This window comes from Scaptodrosophila lebanonensis, unplaced genomic scaffold, assembly GCF_003285725.1.
Source record: "Scaptodrosophila lebanonensis strain 11010-0011.00,11010-0021.00 unplaced genomic scaffold, SlebRS2 tig00000329-arrow-arrow-pilon, whole genome shotgun sequence".
NCBI lineage: Eukaryota > Metazoa > Arthropoda > Insecta > Diptera > Drosophilidae > Scaptodrosophila > Scaptodrosophila lebanonensis.
Genome location: NW_022060651.1, coordinates 23,473 through 41,245, shown reverse-complemented (window position 1 = coordinate 41,245; position 17,773 = coordinate 23,473). Strand labels below are relative to the sequence as shown.

At 35.4% G+C, this 17,773-nt stretch overlaps 11 protein-coding genes and 3 pseudogenes across 11 annotated transcripts; 7 read left to right on the top strand and 7 right to left on the bottom strand.

The window, feature by feature from the left end:
- The first annotated feature begins 5 nt into the window (after window positions 1-5).
- Window positions 6-250, top strand: LOC115630128 (annotated as a pseudogene).
- Window positions 251-1,458: 1,208 nt separating this feature from the next.
- On the top strand, window positions 1,459-2,183 carry LOC115630127 (histone H2B-like). Its single transcript, XM_030526737.1, has 2 exons — window positions 1,459-1,853; window positions 2,160-2,183. Exons 1-2 carry the CDS (start codon window positions 1,530-1,532, stop codon window positions 2,181-2,183), a joined length of 348 nt encoding a protein of 115 aa, XP_030382597.1. The 5' UTR covers window positions 1,459-1,529.
- Window positions 2,184-2,785: 602 nt separating this feature from the next.
- LOC115630126 lies at window positions 2,786-3,401 on the bottom strand (annotated as a pseudogene).
- Window positions 3,402-4,707: 1,306 nt separating this feature from the next.
- On the bottom strand, window positions 4,708-5,179 carry LOC115630125 (histone H3.3). Its single transcript, XM_030526736.1, has 2 exons — window positions 5,100-5,179; window positions 4,708-5,025 (listed from the first exon to the last, which is right to left on the bottom strand). The coding sequence occupies exons 1-2, from the start codon at window positions 5,177-5,179 to the stop codon at window positions 4,767-4,769; spliced, it is 339 nt and encodes a 112-aa protein (XP_030382596.1). The 3' UTR covers window positions 4,708-4,766.
- Window positions 5,180-5,398: 219 nt separating this feature from the next.
- Window positions 5,399-5,723, top strand: LOC115630124 (annotated as a pseudogene).
- A 504-nt stretch (window positions 5,724-6,227) lies between these two features.
- On the bottom strand, window positions 6,228-6,673 carry LOC115630123 (histone H2A-like). Its single transcript, XM_030526735.1, has one exon. The coding sequence runs from the start codon at window positions 6,671-6,673 to the stop codon at window positions 6,299-6,301; it is 375 nt and encodes a 124-aa protein (XP_030382595.1). The 3' UTR covers window positions 6,228-6,298.
- A 225-nt stretch (window positions 6,674-6,898) lies between these two features.
- On the top strand, window positions 6,899-7,362 carry LOC115630138 (histone H2B). The gene has a single exon (XM_030526746.1). It carries the CDS (start codon window positions 6,967-6,969, stop codon window positions 7,336-7,338), a length of 372 nt encoding a protein of 123 aa, XP_030382606.1. The 5' UTR covers window positions 6,899-6,966; the 3' UTR covers window positions 7,339-7,362.
- Window positions 7,363-7,838: 476 nt separating this feature from the next.
- LOC115630122 (histone H1-like) lies at window positions 7,839-8,830 on the bottom strand. Its single transcript, XM_030526734.1, has 2 exons — window positions 8,031-8,830; window positions 7,839-7,845 (listed from the first exon to the last, which is right to left on the bottom strand). Exons 1-2 carry the CDS (start codon window positions 8,828-8,830, stop codon window positions 7,839-7,841), a joined length of 807 nt encoding a protein of 268 aa, XP_030382594.1.
- Window positions 8,831-10,137: 1,307 nt separating this feature from the next.
- Window positions 10,138-10,636, bottom strand: LOC115630134 (histone H3). The gene has a single exon (XM_030526742.1). The coding sequence runs from the start codon at window positions 10,603-10,605 to the stop codon at window positions 10,195-10,197; it is 411 nt and encodes a 136-aa protein (XP_030382602.1). The 5' UTR covers window positions 10,606-10,636; the 3' UTR covers window positions 10,138-10,194.
- A 110-nt stretch (window positions 10,637-10,746) lies between these two features.
- Window positions 10,747-11,108, top strand: LOC115630121 (histone H4-like). The gene has a single exon (XM_030526732.1). It carries the CDS (start codon window positions 10,747-10,749, stop codon window positions 11,053-11,055), a length of 309 nt encoding a protein of 102 aa, XP_030382592.1. The 3' UTR covers window positions 11,056-11,108.
- A 504-nt stretch (window positions 11,109-11,612) lies between these two features.
- On the bottom strand, window positions 11,613-12,069 carry LOC115630136 (histone H2A). Its single transcript, XM_030526744.1, has one exon. It carries the CDS (start codon window positions 12,056-12,058, stop codon window positions 11,684-11,686), a length of 375 nt encoding a protein of 124 aa, XP_030382604.1. The 5' UTR covers window positions 12,059-12,069; the 3' UTR covers window positions 11,613-11,683.
- A 202-nt stretch (window positions 12,070-12,271) lies between these two features.
- LOC115630137 (histone H2B) lies at window positions 12,272-12,765 on the top strand. The gene has a single exon (XM_030526745.1). It carries the CDS (start codon window positions 12,339-12,341, stop codon window positions 12,708-12,710), a length of 372 nt encoding a protein of 123 aa, XP_030382605.1. The 5' UTR covers window positions 12,272-12,338; the 3' UTR covers window positions 12,711-12,765.
- Window positions 12,766-13,386: 621 nt separating this feature from the next.
- On the bottom strand, window positions 13,387-14,201 carry LOC115630132 (histone H1-like). Its single transcript, XM_030526740.1, has one exon. It carries the CDS (start codon window positions 14,199-14,201, stop codon window positions 13,455-13,457), a length of 747 nt encoding a protein of 248 aa, XP_030382600.1. The 3' UTR covers window positions 13,387-13,454.
- A 2,256-nt stretch (window positions 14,202-16,457) lies between these two features.
- Window positions 16,458-16,799, top strand: LOC115630140 (histone H4). Its single transcript, XM_030526749.1, has one exon. The coding sequence runs from the start codon at window positions 16,488-16,490 to the stop codon at window positions 16,797-16,799; it is 312 nt and encodes a 103-aa protein (XP_030382609.1). The 5' UTR covers window positions 16,458-16,487.
- The last annotated feature ends 974 nt before the right edge of the window (window positions 16,800-17,773 follow it).

The following is a 17,773-nucleotide window of genomic DNA, read 5'->3' as shown; positions in this document are numbered from 1 at the left end:
AAGTATTGCGTGATAACATTCAGGGTATCACAAAGCCAGCTATCCGTCGTTTGGCTCGACGGGGCGGTGTAAAACGCATCTCTGGCTTAATTTATGAAGAGACCCGTGGTGTGCTCAAGGTGTTTTTGGAGAATGTTATTCGTGATGCTGTCACCTATACGGAACATGCCAAAAGAAAACAGTCACAGCTATGGATGTTGTATATGCATTAAAAAGACAAGGCCGCACCCTTTACGGTTTCGGCGGTTAAGAAGTTACATTTGCCCAAATGTGCAAATAAAGAAAACAATCGTCCTTTCAGGACCACAACATATATTTTTAAAAGAGAAAAATATTCAAAATCATACTTTTATTTTACAAAAAGCTGTACAATCGATACTCTTCATTTATATTTTCATAAATATTGAACCTTTTCAGGACCACAACATATTTTTTTTAAAAGAGAAAAATATTCAACTCATACTTTTATTTTACATACGCATATTTAAAAAAACAAACATATTGTACAGCTTACATTCCATCCATTATATTTTCATAATTTAGGAGTAAAATATGGCAAACGTTGGCAGTGTTAAAAATTCGAGTATAAATACTTGCACTCAAGTATTATTATACGTATTGACCAAATTCAAAAGGGATAAAAAAACTTTCGAATTAAAAATATATAATACGCATTATATACATACAAGTAGTATATTCTACGGTTCATGACATGCTGCCCGACCAAATGCTAAGCCTTTCATATTTATACTTTATTCAAATTCACGTTGTATGATGATGATAAAATCTCTTCTGAATTAATGGTCGTCCTGAAAAGGACGGTTGGTTTTATATACAGTATTGTTTTTATTTATTAAAGGTTGCCGCCAATTTAAGCCTTCTTTTCGGTCTTTTTAGGTAAAAGCACCGCCTGGATGTTAGGTAGAACACCACCCTGAGCAATGGTTACGCCCGAGAGGAGCTTGTTTAACTCCTCGTCATTACGAATAGCCAGTTGCAGGTGACGTGGAATTATGCGCGTCTTTTTATTATCGCGTGCTGCATTGCCAGCCAACTCCAGAACTTCAGCGGCTAAATATTCCATAACAGCAGCCAGGTAAACAGGAGCGGCACCAACACGCACCATAACCGTTCAGCTAGTTACCCTTGCGAAGCGGTGGATACGGCCAACTGGGAATTGAAGGCCAGCTCGATTCGAACGCGACTTTGCCTTTCCCTTTACTTTACCACCTTTACCACGACCAGACATTTTCTATTTTTTTTTTTTTATTTCACAAATACACTTCTCACTGGCTCACACACAAATGTTGATGTCCGACCAAGTGTTAGGCCTTTATATTTATACTTTTTTAAGCATCATATACGCTCTGCTAAGGGTTGGACGGCTTCTTATAAGTTAAACCTGAAGGCGATGTTAAACAAAAATATACAAATATGTAGCAATTCAGTGGTAGAAAAATATTGCTAAAGCAACTGTGAAGTGTTGTGTTATTTTAACTCAAGTGAATTAAATTAATCTGAAGTGAAAAATGCCGCCAAAGACCAGTGGAAAGGCAGCGAAAAAGGCTGGTAAAGCCCAGAAAAATATAACCAAGAACGACAAGAAGAAGAAGCGCAAGAGGAAGGAGAGTTATGCCATCTACATATACAAAGTTCTGAAGCAGGTTCATCCTGATACAGGCATTTCATCGAAGGCAATGAGCATCATGAACAGTTTTGTGAATGACATTTTCGAGCGCATTGCTGCTGAAGCTTCCCGTTTGGCCCACTATAATAAACGATCGACAATAACGAGTCGCGAATCCAAACGGCAGTCCGCCTACTTCTGGCCCGGTGAATTGGCTAAGCACGCCGTAAGTGAAGGCACCAAAGCCGTTACCAAGTACACACTAGCTCAAAGTAAATGTCTGATCGCCCGCTTCATAGCAGCAACAACGTTCCAAAAGGCCCTTTTCAGGGCCATCAAATTTTTTCATAAGCAGAGTTAATAAATTTTCATACATTTCTTTTAAATAAAATTTAACATGGCACCCCTTTACTGTGATAAAAAACAAAATCTATTATAATGGGCGAACATATATATTAATATAACTATTTTGGTCAATATTTATAAACAAACTATTTTTAACAATCATATCGTTCACCTATATGATATGCAGTTCTTATTGCTTGAAATCGACTGAAACAAAACAATTTTAGTCACCATTTTATGAGAATCGTGGAGGAGGGACCGGACCGTATACAATCCCATTGTACTTTGCATCAGCTAAGTTTATCGTAATTTGCTTCGAAAAAATGATTAAATTATTTATTAATTTTATTAATATACGTTTTTTTTAAAACTTTTGTGCTCAAAGTGAAACATTTTCAATTCTCATTATTTTTGTTACAAAATTAACTAACAAATTATGGTCTAAAACCATTTGTAACAGTTTTAAACAAAAAATTGTTAAATTTTCATACATATACTTGTACACCTAGAAGTAATAACAAATATATTAACAAAATTAGAAAAAGATAAGATTATTTGAAACCATTTAAATCACATTTGAAAATTATTTTTCTCTTTCTTAGTTGTTTGTAGCCCTGAAAAGGGCTTTGTTTCAAATGAATTTTTATATTTGCATATACAAATTTCACATATGCATTCATTTCTTGACTACTGCTGTCATTGCCTTTTTGGCGGAAGCTGCAGCCTTTGGTTTTTTTCGGTGCCGATGCTGTCTTCTTTGGCTTGGCACTAGTAGTAATAGTTTTGGCCTTTGGAGTTTTTGGTTTTACAGCACTACGATTTAGGCTTCGATGTAGTTGATTTTGCCTTAACTGTACCACTTTTCTTTGCGTCTTTTTGCCTTTGCCTTCTCCTTTGTCTTTTTCTCGGCAGTCTTTTTAGTGGCAGCAGATTTTTAACTTTAGATTTCTTGTCACCGGCTGCAGAGGCCTTCTTGGCGACGCCGCTCGACTTCTTTTTAGCTGCTCCAGATGGTGCAAACTTTTTTCTTATTTTTCTCGACGGAACTGACTTTTGGCTTTGGCTCTTTTTAGCGGCCGCAGATAATTTAAACGAACCAGATGCGCCTTGCCTTTTGTTTGGATGAGTTTTTCCATTTGCAACAGCTGACTTCAAATATTTCTTAATGAACGGGGGGCCAATTCTGGGCATCGCATTTATATGTGGGCACTAATGTACTTTTTAATTGCCAAAAGTGATGACCCCACCGCGCTCCTTCAAATTCTTGATTGACGCGTCGACCATTGCTGGGTTGGCGGATGTGATGGTGGAGCTGTAGCTTTTTTCGATTTGGCGGCAGTTGCCTTCTTGACAGTGACCTTTTTCTCCGCTTGTGCAATGGCAATCGGAGAGAGGCGGCCGATGTAACAGCTACGATAGAATCAGACATTTCTTTTTAACTTCACTTTCAACACTTGTAAAATTATAAAACGGTTTGCTTTCAGAAATTTTACGAATTTTTAGTCACCCATTTTTATGAGAATCGTGGAGGAGGGCGGTATACAAATGAATGTGGCATTGGTCGTTCTCGACAGCTAAGTTTATGGCAATCTAAAAGGTAATTTGCTTCGAAAAATGATTAGATGTAAAAAAAATCATTTGAAATGCAATTTAATAATATCTATAAGCTTGACAGAGTTTAATAAACTTAAGTTTGTGTAGATACTTTTGTGAGTTCATTTTTAAATGGCACTCAAAGTGAAACATTATTCTTTAATGGTCAATAATTTTGCTTACAAAATGAATTTATTATAAGAAATTATGCTATAAAATCATTTGTAACGGGTTTTAAACAAAATTTAAACAATTTTGTATACAAATCTAAACGAATGATTTATTAAAATGCAAAAAAAATGTATTTATTGAATGCTTTCAAAGTAGCCCCTACCTTGCATAAAACGACCATCGGAGTAGCATATAGCATTCAAACAAATTACCAAATATAGTTTAAGAATATAGTTTTAAAAGTCCAATTTATTTTAGCATTCATTCAAAAGAAGTTAAACTTGCTTTAATAATTTGTTAAGTATTTAAGATTTTATATTATCATTTCTGGACCCATTATAAGTTGTTAACGAATTTCCAAGGAGTCATAAAAAAATGGAGTTTGATAACTTACAAGTACTAACAAATGTATTAACAAAACTAGAAAGAGTTAGTTATTAAATAAATAATAAATTCCGAGTTTTAAACGTGTTTTGTTATTTATAAGTAGTTTCGCATGTTTGTCTAAATAGCAGGAAAATCCATTGCTCTATTTAATTCAAGTGCTTTATTTTGTATTTTGAAAAATATAACAATATACAAGTATTATTTAAGTAAAAATTTATTAAATAAATAACAAATTTGACATTTTTTTGGGAAAATCATATTTTATTTATTTGTTTGAATACCAGTAATAACCATTAAATCTTATACTATATAACGTGTGTTTCGCATTCAGAAAAAACAATCGATTTTCTCAATGTATATTTCTTTAATTGAGAAAATGATAATCGCAATAGCATGATTTAATTTACTTGATGAATGAAAAATACATATACAAGTATATGACTTCATATTTATATATTTGCATTGTTATGTGAAATGCCAGGCATTTGTGTAAATAATGGAATAAATGTAAATAATCATAATATAAAACGAAAAAATGCTGTATACCAAGCAATAGTTAATCTCTTTGTTAGCTATTTGTGGTCCCTGAAAAGGACCGATTATTGATTTTATAATTTGGAAAATGAAGCGCTGAAATTTCAACTTATGCACGTTCACCACGAATACGTCTGGCCAATTGAATGTCCTTGGGCATGATTGTAACACGCTTGGCATGAATTGCGCACAAATTTGTATCTTCAAAAAGACCAACCAGATAGGCTTCGCTAGCTTCCTGTAATGCCATTACCGCTGAACTTTGGAATCGCAAATCAGTTTTAAAGTCCTGAGCTATCTCACGAACCAAACGCTGGAATGGCAGTTTGCGAATCAATAGCTCAGTGCTTTTCTTGGTAGCGGCGGATCTCACGAAGTGCAACTGTACCGGGGCGATAACGATGTGGCTTTTTTACACCACCGGTGGCTGGTGCACTTTTACGAGCAGCTTTGGTAGCCAGCTGCTTGCGAGGGCGCTTTGCCACCGGTCGATTTTCGGGCAGTTTGCTTGGTGCGAGCCATTATACAAGTATTTATTCCGTACTAATCTACTACACTGTATACACTGTCACTGATGAAAACACAATATTCGTATTGCTTGCTTTGCGCCTTCTTTATATAGAAATTTGGCCGCACAATGCGATTGGTGGTTGTTTGAACGAGATGTGCGAAAGAGAGATAGGAAGATTATCCGACTCGCTCGTGTTTTCGTGTTTTTTTTTTTTGTATAAATACGAGCGTATGTGGCCGCAACAAAGCAAAGTATTGCGTGATAACATTCAGGGTATCACAAAGCCAGCTATCCGTCGTTTGGCTCGACGTGGCGGTGTGTAAAACGCATCTCTGGCTTAATTTATGAAGAGACCCGTGGTGTGCTCAAGGTGTTTTTGGAGAATGTTATTCGTGATGCTGTCACCTATACGGAACATGCCAAAAGGAAAACAGTCACAGCTATGGATGTTGTATATGCATTAAAAAGACAAGGCCGCACCCTTTACGGTTTCGGCGGTTAAGAAGTTACATTTGCCCAAATGTGCAAATAAAGAAAACAATCGGTCCTTTTCAGGACCACAACATATATTTTTAAAAGAGAAAAATATTCAAATCATACTTTTATTTTACAAAAAGCTGTACAATCGATACTCTTCATTTATATTTTCATAATATATTGAACCTTTTCAGGACCACAACATATTTTTTTAAAAGAGAAAAATATTCAACTCATACTTTTATTTTACATACGCATATTTAAAAAAACAAACATATTGTACAGCTTACATTCCATCCATTTATATTTTCATAATTTAGGAGTAAAATATGGCAAACGTTGGCAGTGTTAAAAATTCGAGTATAAATACTTGCACTCAAGTAATTATTATACGTATTGACCAAATTCAAAAGGGATAAAAAATACTTTCGAATTAAAAATATATAATACGCATTATATACATACAAGTAGTATATTCTACGGTTCATGACATGCTGCCCGACCAAATGCTAAGCCTTCATATTTATACTTTATTCAAATTCACGTTGTATGATGATGAATTAAAATCTCTTCTGAATTAAATTGGTCGTCCTGAAAAGGACGGTTGGTTTTATATACAGTATTGTTTTTATTTATTAAAGGTTGCCGCCAATTTAAGCCTTCTTTTCGGTCTTTTTAGGTAAAAGCACCGCCTGGATGTTAGGTAGAACACCACCCTGAGCAATGGTTACGCCCGAGAGGAGCTTGTTTAACTCCTCGTCATTACGAATAGCCAGTTGCAGGTGACGTGGAATTATGCGCGTCTTTTTATTATCGCGTGCTGCATTGCCAGCCAACTCCAGAACTTCAGCGGCTAAATATTCCATAACAGCAGCCAGGTAAACAGGAGCGCCGGCACCAACACGTTCAGCATAGTTACCCTTGCGAAGCAGGCGGTGGATACGGCCAACTGGGAATTGAAGGCCAACTCGATTCGAACGCGACTTTGCCTTTCCCTTTACTTTACCACCTTTACCACGACCAGACATTTTCTATTTTTTTTTATTTTTTTTATTTCACAAATACACTTCTCATTGGCTCACTGGCTCCCACACAAATGTTGATGTCCGACCAAGTGTTAGGCCTTTATATTTATCCTTTTTTAAGCATCATATACGCTCTCCTAAGGGTTGGACGGCTTCTTATAAGTTAAACCTGAAGGCGATGTTAAACAAAAATATACAAATATGTAGCAATTCAGTGGTAGAAAAATATTGCTAAAGCAACTGTGAAGTGTTGTGTTATTTTAACTCAAGTGAATTAAATTAATCTGAAGTGAAAAATGCCGCCAAAGACCAGTGGAAAGGCAGCGAAAAAGGCTGGTAAAGCCCAGAAAAATATAACCAAGAACGACAAGAAGAAGAAGCGCAAGAGGAAGGAGAGTTATGCCATCTACATATACAAAGTTCTGAAGCAGGTTCATCCTGATACAGGCATTTCATCGAAGGCAATGAGCATCATGAACAGTTTTGTGAATGACATTTTCGAGCGCATTGCTGCTGAAGCTTCCCGTTTGGCCCACTATAATAAACGATCGACAATAACGAGTCGCGAAATCCAAACGGCAGTCCGCCTACTTCTGCCCGGTGAATTGGCTAAGCACGCCGTAAGTGAAGGCACCAAAGCCGTTACCAAGTACACCAGCTCAAAGTAAATGTCTGATCGCCCGCTTCATAGCAGCAACAACATTCCAAAAGGCCCTTTTCAGGGCCATCAAATTTTTCATAAGCAGAGTTAATAATTTTCATACACTTCTTTTAAATAAAATTTACATGGCACCCCTTTACTGTGATAAAAAACAAAATCTATTATAATGGGCGAACATATATATTAATATAACTATTTTGGTCAATATTTATAAACAAACTATTTTTACAAATCATATCGTTCACCTATATGATATGCAGTTCTTATTGCTTGAAATCGACTGAAACAAAACAATTTTTAGTCACCCATTTTTATGAGAATCGTGGAGGAGGACCGGACCGTATACAATTCCATTGTACTTGCATCAGCTAAGTTTATCGTAATTTGCTTCGAAAAATGATTAAATTATTTATTAATTTTATTAATATACGTTTTTTTTAAACTTTTGTGCTCAAAGTGAAACATTTTTCAATTCTCATTATTTTTGTTACAAAATTAACTAACAAATTATGGTCTAAAACCATTTGTAACAGTTTTAAACAAAAATTGTTAAATTTTTCATACATATACTTGTACACCTAGAAGTAATAACAAATATATTAACAAAATTAGAAAAAGATAAGATTATTTGAAACCATTTAAATCACATTTGAAAATTATTTTTTCTCTTTCTTAGTTGTTTGTAGCCCTGAAAAGGGCTTTGTTTCAAATGAATTTTTATATTTGCATATACAAAATTTCACATATGCATTCATTTCTTGACTACTGCTGTCATTGCCTTTTTGGCGGAAGCTGCAGCCTTTGGTTTTTTTCGGTGCCGATGCTGTCTTCTTTGGCTTGGCACTAGTAGTAGTAGTTTTGGCCTTTGGAGTTTTTGGTTTTACAGCACTCGATTTAGGCTTCGATGTAGTTGATTTTGCCTTAACTGTACCACTTTTCTTTGCGTCTTTTGCCTTTGCCTTCTCCTTTGTCTTTTTCTCGGCAGTCTTTTTAGTGGCAGCAGATTTTTTAACTTTAGATTTCTTGTCACCGGCTGCAGAGGCCTTCTTGGCGACGCCGCTCGACTTCTTTTTAGCTGCTCCAGATGGTGCAACTTTTTTCTTATTTTTCTCGACGGAACTGACTTTTGGCTTTGGCTCTTTTTTAGCGGCCGCAGATAATTTAAACGAACCAGATGCGCCTTTGCCTTTTGTTTGGATGAGTTTTCCATTTGCAACAGCTGACTTCAAATATTTCTTAATGAACGGTGCCAATTTCTGGGCATCGCATTTATATGTGGCACTAATGTACTTTTTAATTGCCAAAAGTGATGACCCACAGCGCTCCTTCAAATTCTTGATTGACGCGTCGACCATTTGCTGGGTTGGCGGATGTGATGGTGGAGCTGTAGCTTTTTTCGATTTGGCGGCAGTTGCCTTCTTGACATTGACCTTTTTCTCCGCTTGTGCAATGGCAATCGGAGAGGCGGCCGATGTAACAGCTACGATAGAATCAGACATTTCTTTTAACTTCACTTTCACACTTGTAAAATTATAAAACGGTTTGCTTTCAGAAATTTTACGAATTTTTAGTCACCCATTTTTATGAGAATCGTGGAGGAGGGCGGTATACAAATGAATGTGGCATTGGTCGTTCTCGACAGCTAAGTTTATGGCAATCTAAAAGGTAATTTGCTTCGAAAAATGATTAGATGTAAAAAAAATCATTTGAAATGCAATTTAATAATATCTATAAGCTTGACAGAGTTTAATAAACTTAAGTTTGTGTAGATACTTTTGTGAGTTCATTTTTAAATGGCACTCAAAGTGAAACATTATTCTTTAATGGTCAATAATTTTGCTTACAAAATGAATTTATTATAAGAAATTATGCTATAAAATCATTTGTAACGGGTTTTAAACAAAATTTAAACAATTTTGTATACAAATCTAAACGAATGATTTATTAAAATGCAAAAAAATATATTTATTGAATGCTTTCAAAGTAGCCCTACCTTGCATAAAACGACCATCGGAGTAGCATATAGCATTCAAACAAATTACCAAATATAGTTTAAGAATATAGTTTTAAAAGTCCAATTTATTTTAGCATTCATTCAAAAGAAGTTAAACTTGCTTTAATAATTTGTTAAGTATTTAAGATTTTATATTATCATTTCTGGACCCATTATAAGTTGTTAACGAATTTCCAAGGAGTCATAAAAAAATGGAGTTTGATAACTTACAAGTACTAACAAATGTATTAACAAAACTAGAAAGAGTTAGTTATTAAATAAATAATAAATTCCGAGTTTTAAAACGTGTTTTGTTATGTTATAAGTAGTTTCGCATGTTTGTCTAAATAGCAGGAAAATCCATTGCTCTATTTAATTCAAGTGCTTTATTTTGTATTTTGAAAAATATAACAATATACAAGTATTTATTTAAGTAAAAAATTTATTAAATAAATAACAAATTTGACATTTTTTTGGGAAAATCATATTTTATTTATTTGTTTGAATACCAGTAATAACCATTAAATCTTATACTATATAACGTGTGTTTCGCATTCAGAAAAAACAATCGATTTTCTCAATGTATATTTCTTTTAATTGAGAAAATGATAATCGCAATAGCATGATTTAATTTACTTGATGAATGAAAAATACATATACAAGTATATGACTTCATATTTATATATTTGCATTGTTATGTGAAATGCCAGGCATTTGTGTAAATAATGGAATAAATGTAAATAATCATAATATAAAACGAAAAATGCTGTATACCAAGCAATAGTTAATCTCTTTGTTAGCTATTTGTGGTCCTGAAAAGGACCGATTATTGATTTTATAATTTGGAAAATGAAGCGCTGAAATTTCAACTTATGCACGTTCACCACGAATACGTCTGGCCAATTGAATGTCCTTGGGCATGATTGTAACACGCTTGGCATGAATTGCGCACAAATTTGTATCTTCAAAAAGACCAACCAGATAGGCTTCGCTAGCTTCCTGTAATGCCATTACCGCTGAACTTTGGAATCGCAAATCAGTTTTAAAGTCCTGAGCTATCTCACGAACCAAACGCTGGAATGGCAGTTTGCGAATCAATAGCTCAGTGCTTTTTTGGTAGCGGCGGATCTCACGAAGTGCAACTGTACCGGGGCGATAACGATGTGGCTTTTTTACACCACCGGTGGCTGGTGCACTTTTACGAGCAGCTTTGGTAGCCAGCTGCTTGCGAGGCGCTTTGCCACCGGTCGATTTTCGGGCAGTTTGCTTGGTGCGAGCCATTATACAAGTATTTATTCCGTACTAATCTACTACACTGTATACACTGTCACTGATGAAAACACAATATTCGTATTGCTTGCTTTGCGCCTTCTTTATATAGAAATTTGGCCGCACAATGCGATTGGTGGTTGTTTGAACGAGATGTGCGAAAGAGAGATAGGAAGATTATCCGACGAGCGTATGTGGCCGCAACAAAGCAAAGTATTGCGTGATAACATTCAGGGTATCACAAAGCCAGCTATCCGTCGTTTGGCTCGACGTGGCGGTGTAAAACGCATCTCTGGCTTAATTTATGAAGAGACCCGTGGTGTGCTCAAGGTGTTTTTGGAGAATGTTATTCGTGATGCTGTCACCTATACGGAACATGCCAAAAGGAAAACAGTCACAGCTATGGATGTTGTATATGCATTAAAAAGACAAGGCCGCACCCTTTACGGTTTCGGCGGTTAAGAAGTTACATTTGCCCAAATGTGCAAATAAAGAAAACAATCGGTCCTTTTCAGGACCACAACATATATTTTTAAAAGAGAAAAATATTCAAATCATACTTTTATTTTACAAAAAGCTGTACAATCGATACTCTTCATTTATATTTTCATAATATATTGAACCTTTTCAGGACCACAACATATTTTTTTAAAAGAGAAAAATATTCAACTCATACTTTTATTTTACATACGCATATTTAAAAAAACAAACATATTGTACAGCTTACATTCCATCCATTTATATTTTCATAATTTAGGAGTAAAATATGGCAAACGTTGGCAGTGTTAAAAATTCGAGTATAAATACTTGCACTCAAGTAATTATTATACGTATTGACCAAATTCAAAAGGGATAAAAAATACTTTCGAATTAAAAATATATAATACGCATTATATACATACAAGTAGTATATTCTACGGTTCATGACATGCTGCCCGACCAAATGCTAAGCCTTCATATTTATACTTTATTCAAATTCACGTTGTATGATGATGAATTAAAATCTCTTCTGAATTAAATTGGTCGTCCTGAAAAGGACGGTTGGTTTTATATACAGTATTGTTTTTATTTATTAAAGGTTGCCGCCAATTTAAGCCTTCTTTTCGGTCTTTTTAGGTAAAAGCACCGCCTGGATGTTAGGTAGAACACCACCCTGAGCAATGGTTACGCCCGAGAGGAGCTTGTTTAACTCCTCGTCATTACGAATAGCCAGTTGCAGGTGACGTGGAATTATGCGCGTCTTTTTATTATCGCGTGCTGCATTGCCAGCCAACTCCAGAACTTCAGCGGCTAAATATTCCATAACAGCAGCCAGGTAAACAGGAGCGCCGGCACCAACACGTTCAGCATAGTTACCCTTGCGAAGCAGGCGGTGGATACGGCCAACTGGGAATTGAAGGCCAGCTCGATTCGAACGCGACTTTGCCTTTCCCTTTACTTTACCACCTTTACCACGACCAGACATTTTCTATTTTTTTTTTTTTATTTCACAAATACACTTCTCACTGGCTCACACACAAATGTTGATGTCCGACCAAGTGTTAGGCCTTTATATTTATACTTTTTTAAGCATCATATACGCTCTGCTAAGGGTTGGACGGCTTCTTATAAGTTAAACCTGAAGGCGATGTTAAACAAAAATATACAAATATGTAGCAATTCAGTGGTAGAAAAATATTGCTAAAGCAACTGTGAAGTGTTGTGTTATTTTAACTCAAGTGAATTAAATTAATCTGAAGTGAAAAATGCCGCCAAAGACCAGTGGAAAGGCAGCGAAAAAGGCTGGTAAAGCCCAGAAAAATATAACCAAGAACGACAAGAAGAAGAAGCGCAAGAGGAAGGAGAGTTATGCCATCTACATATACAAAGTTCTGAAGCAGGTTCATCCTGATACAGGCATTTCATCGAAGGCAATGAGCATCATGAACAGTTTTGTGAATGACATTTTCGAGCGCATTGCTGCTGAAGCTTCCCGTTTGGCCCACTATAATAAACGATCGACAATAACGAGTCGCGAAATCCAAACGGCAGTCCGCCTACTTCTGCCCGGTGAATTGGCTAAGCACGCCGTAAGTGAAGGCACCAAAGCCGTTACCAAGTACACCAGCTCAAAGTAAATGTCTGATCGCCCGCTTCATAGCAGCAACAACGTTCCAAAAGGCCCTTTTCAGGGCCATCAAATTTTTCATAAGCAGAGTTAATAATTTTCATACATTTCTTTTAAATAAAATTTACATGGCACCCCTTTACTGTGATAAAAAACAAAATCTATTATAATGGGCGAACATATATATTAATATAACTATTTTGGTCAATATTTATAAACAAACTATTTTTACAAATCATATCGTTCACCTATATGATATGCAGTTCTTATTGCTTGAAATCGACTGAAACAAAACAATTTTTAGTCACCCATTTTTATGAGAATCGTGGAGGAGGACCGGACCGTATACAATTCCATTGTACTTGCATCAGCTAAGTTTATCGTAATTTGCTTCGAAAAATGATTAAATTATTTATTAATTTTATTAATATACGTTTTTTTTAAACTTTTGTGCTCAAAGTGAAACATTTTTCAATTCTCATTATTTTTGTTACAAAATTAACTAACAAATTATGGTCTAAAACCATTTGTAACAGTTTTAAACAAAAATTGTTAAATTTTTCATACATATACTTGTACACCTAGAAGTAATAACAAATATATTAACAAAATTAGAAAAAGATAAGATTATTTGAAACCATTTAAATCACATTTGAAAATTATTTTTTCTCTTTCTTAGTTGTTTGTAGCCCTGAAAAGGGCTTTGTTTCAAATGAATTTTTATATTTGCATATACAAAATTTCACATATGCATTCATTTCTTGACTACTGCTGTCTTTGCCTTTTTGGCGGAAGCTGCAGCCTTTGGTTTTTTCGGTGCCGATGCTGTCTTCTTTGGCTTGGCACTAGTAGTAATAGTTTTGGCCTTTGGAGTTTTTGGTTTTACAGCACTCGATTTAGGCTTCGATGTAGTTGATTTTGCCTTAACTGTACCACTTTTCTTTGCGTCTTTTGCCTTTGCCTTCTCCTTTGTCTTTTTCTCGGCAGTCTTTTTAGTGGCAGCAGATTTTTTAACTTTAGATTTCTTGTCACCGGCTGCAGAGGCCTTCTTGGCGACGCCGCTCGACTTCTTTTTAGCTGCTCCAGATGGTGCAACTTTTTTCTTATTTTTCTCGACGGAACTGACTTTTGGCTTTGGCTCTTTTTTAGCGGCCGCAGATAATTTAAACGAACCAGATGCGCCTTTGCCTTTTGTTTGGATGAGTTTTCCATTTGCAACAGCTGACTTCAAATATTTCTTAATGAACGGGGCCAATTTCTGGGCATCGCATTTATATGTGGCACTAATGTACTTTTTAATTGCCAAAAGTGATGACCCACCGCGCTCCTTCAAATTCTTGATTGACGCGTCGACCATTTGCTGGGTTGGCGGATGTGATGGTGGAGCTGTAGCTTTTTTCGATTTGGCGGCAGTTGCCTTCTTGACAGTGACCTTTTTCTCCGCTTGTGCAATGGCAATCGGAGAGGCGGCCGATGTAACAGCTACGATAGAATCAGACATTTCTTTTAACTTCACTTTCACACTTGTAAAATTATAAAACGGTTTGCTTTCAGAAATTTTACGAATTTTTAGTCACCCATTTTTATGAGAATCGTGGAGGAGGGCGGTATACAAATGAAGGTGGCATTGGTCGTTCTCGACAGCTAAGTTTATATGCAATCTAAAAGGTAATTTGCTTCGAAAAATGATTAGATGTAAAAAAAATCATTTGAAATGCAATTTAATAATATCTATAAGCTTGACAGAGTTTAATAAACTTAAGTTTGTGTAGATACTTTTGTGAGTTCATTTTTAAATGGCACTCAAAGTGAAACATTATTCTTTAATGGTCAATAATTTTGCTTACAAAATGAATTTATTATAAGAAATTATGCTATAAAATCATTTGTAACGGGTTTTAAACAAAATTTAAACAATTTTGTATACAAATCTAAACGAATGATTTATTAAAATGCAAAAAAATATATTTATTGAATGCTTTCAAAGTAGCCCTACCTTGCATAAAACGACCATCGGAGTAGCATATAGCATTCAAACAAATTACCAAATATAGTTTAAGAATATAGTTTTAAAAGTCCAATTTATTTTAGCATTCATTCAAAAGAAGTTAAACTTGCTTTAATAATTTGTTAAGTATTTAAGATTTTATATTATCATTTCTGGACCCATTATAAGTTGTTAACGAATTTCCAAGGAGTCATAAAAAAATGGAGTTTGATAACTTACAAGTACTAACAAATGTATTAACAAAACTAGAAAGAGTTAGTTATTAAATAAATAATAAATTCCGAGTTTTAAACGTGTTTTGTTATGTTATAAGTAGTTTCGCATGTTTGTCTAAATAGCAGGAAAATCCATTGCTCTATTTAATTCAAGTGCTTTATTTTGTATTTTGAAAAATATAACAATATACAAGTATTTATTTAAGTAAAAAATTTATTAAATAAATAACAAATTTGACATTTTTTTGGGAAAATCATATTCTATTTATTTGTTTGAATACCAGTAATAACCATTAAATCTTATACTATATAACGTGTGTTTCGCATTCAGAAAAAACAATCGATTTTCTTGTCTAAATAGCAGGACAATCCATTGCTCTATTTAATACAAGTGGTTTATTTTGTATTTTGAAAAATATAACAATATACAAGTATTTATTTAAGTAAAAAATTTATTAAATAAATAACAAATTTTACATTTTTTTGGGAAAATCATATTTTATTTATTTGTTTGAATACCAGTAACAACCATTAAATCGTATATAACGTGTGTTTCGCATTCAGAAAAAACAATCGATTTTCTCAATGTATATTTCTTTTAATTGAGAAAATGATAATCGCAATAGCATGATTTAATTTACTTGATGAATGAAAAATACATATACAAGTATATGACTTCATATTTATATATTTGCATTGTTATGTGAAATGCCAGGCATTTGTGTAAATAATGGAATAAATGTAAATAATCATAATATAAAACGAAAAATGCTGTATACCAAGCAATAGTTAATCTCTTTGTTAGCTATTTGTGGTCCTGAAAAGGACCGATTATTGATTTTATAATTTGGAAAATGAAGCGCTGAAATTTCAACTTATGCACGTTCACCACGAATACGTCTGGCCAATTGAATGTCCTTGGGCATGATTGTAACACGCTTGGCATGAATTGCGCACAAATTTGTATCTTCAAAAAGACCAACCAGATAGGCTTCGCTAGCTTCCTGTAATGCCATTACCGCTGAACTTTGGAATCGCAAATCAGTTTTAAAGTCCTGAGCTATCTCACGAACCAAACGCTGGAATGGCAGTTTGCGAATCAATAGCTCAGTGCTTTTCTGGTAGCGGCGGATCTCACGAAGTGCAACTGTACCGGGGCGATAACGATGTGGCTTTTTTACACCACCGGTGGCTGGTGCACTTTTACGAGCAGCTTTGGTAGCCAGCTGCTTGCGAGGCGCTTTGCCACCGGTCGATTTTCGGGCAGTTTGCTTGGTGCGAGCCATTATACAAGTATTTATTCCGTACTAATCTACTACACTGTATACACTGTCACTGATGAAAACACAATATTCGTATTGCTTGCTTTGCGCCTTCTTTATATAGAAATTTGGCCGCACAATGCGATTGGTGGTTGTTTGAACGAGATGTGCGAAAGAGAGATAGGAAGATTATCCGACTCGCTCGTGTTTTCGTGTTATTTTTGTATAAATACGAGCGTATGTGGCCGCAACAGCGTTAGTTTCGTTGTGAATTTTGTGCAGTTAAAGTGAATTAGTGAGAAATGACTGGTCGTGGTAAAGGTGGCAAAGGCTTGGGCAAGGGTGGCGCAAAACGTCATCGCAAAGTATTGCGTGATAACATTCAGGGTATCACAAAGCCAGCTATCCGTCGTTTGGCTCGACGTGGCGGTGTAAAACGCATCTCTGGCTTAATTTATGAAGAGACCCGTGGTGTGCTCAAGGTGTTTTTGGAGAATGTTATTCGTGATGCTGTCACCTATACGGAACATGCCAAAAGGAAAACGGTCACAGCTATGGATGTTGTATATGCATTAAAAAGACAAGGCCGCACCCTTTACGGTTTCGGCGGTTAAGAAGTTACATTTGCCCAAATGTGCAAATAAAGAAAACAATCGGTCCTTTTCAGGACCACAACATATTTTTTTAAAAGAGAAAAATATTCAACTCATACTTTTATTTTACATACGCATATTTAAACAAGTAAAAAAGCTAAAGTCGGGTGTCCCGACTTTGAAATACTCTGTACATATGTTTACAATAATTATAAAAAATAAAAAAAAAAAATAAATAAAAAAAAAAATTGGATCGATTTTACCTCTCTCGGTATTCGAACTCACGTAAAGGGTGTATAATTGCACATTTACATAGCAATTGCGTCTGTGTGAGTGTATGTATGCCTATGCGCATCAATTCGTGTCTGTGTAAGCATTTTCGCAGTCAACCAAACAGCAACATCAACAACAGCCGCGGGCAGCGCTGCAGCAGCGCTGCAGCAGCAAATATATTTATGGCTATAACTTCTTGGTAAATCGGTCTATCATAGTGAAACTTGGCATACGGACACATAATTACTAACTGGGGGTATTTGCAAAATTTTAGTTCGAAATTCCAAGAATTACGGGAGTTAGAGAAAATCGCATTTGCGGGGGAGAGGGGGGAGGGAGGGAAATTCCAAAATATACATTTTCTGCGTATTCACACAAGGCATCTTGGACTAAAATTTGGTGTGCCTAGGTCTTATAGTCTCCGAGATATAGGCGATTATACGAATGGAAAATCGGGAAAACCCCCATAGGGGGGAAGTGGGGGGGAAAATCAAAAAAATAAAACAAACTCGTATAGAATATACACATAACGCATCTTCGTGCAAAATTTGGTGTCTCTATCTCTTATAGTCTCTGAGATCCAGGTGTTCATACGGACGGACAGACGGACAGACGGACAGACGGACAGACAGACAGACAGGGCTAGATCGACTCGTCTTGTCACGCTGATCAATAATATATATACTTTGTGGGGTCTGCCACGCCTCCTTCTGCCTGTTACA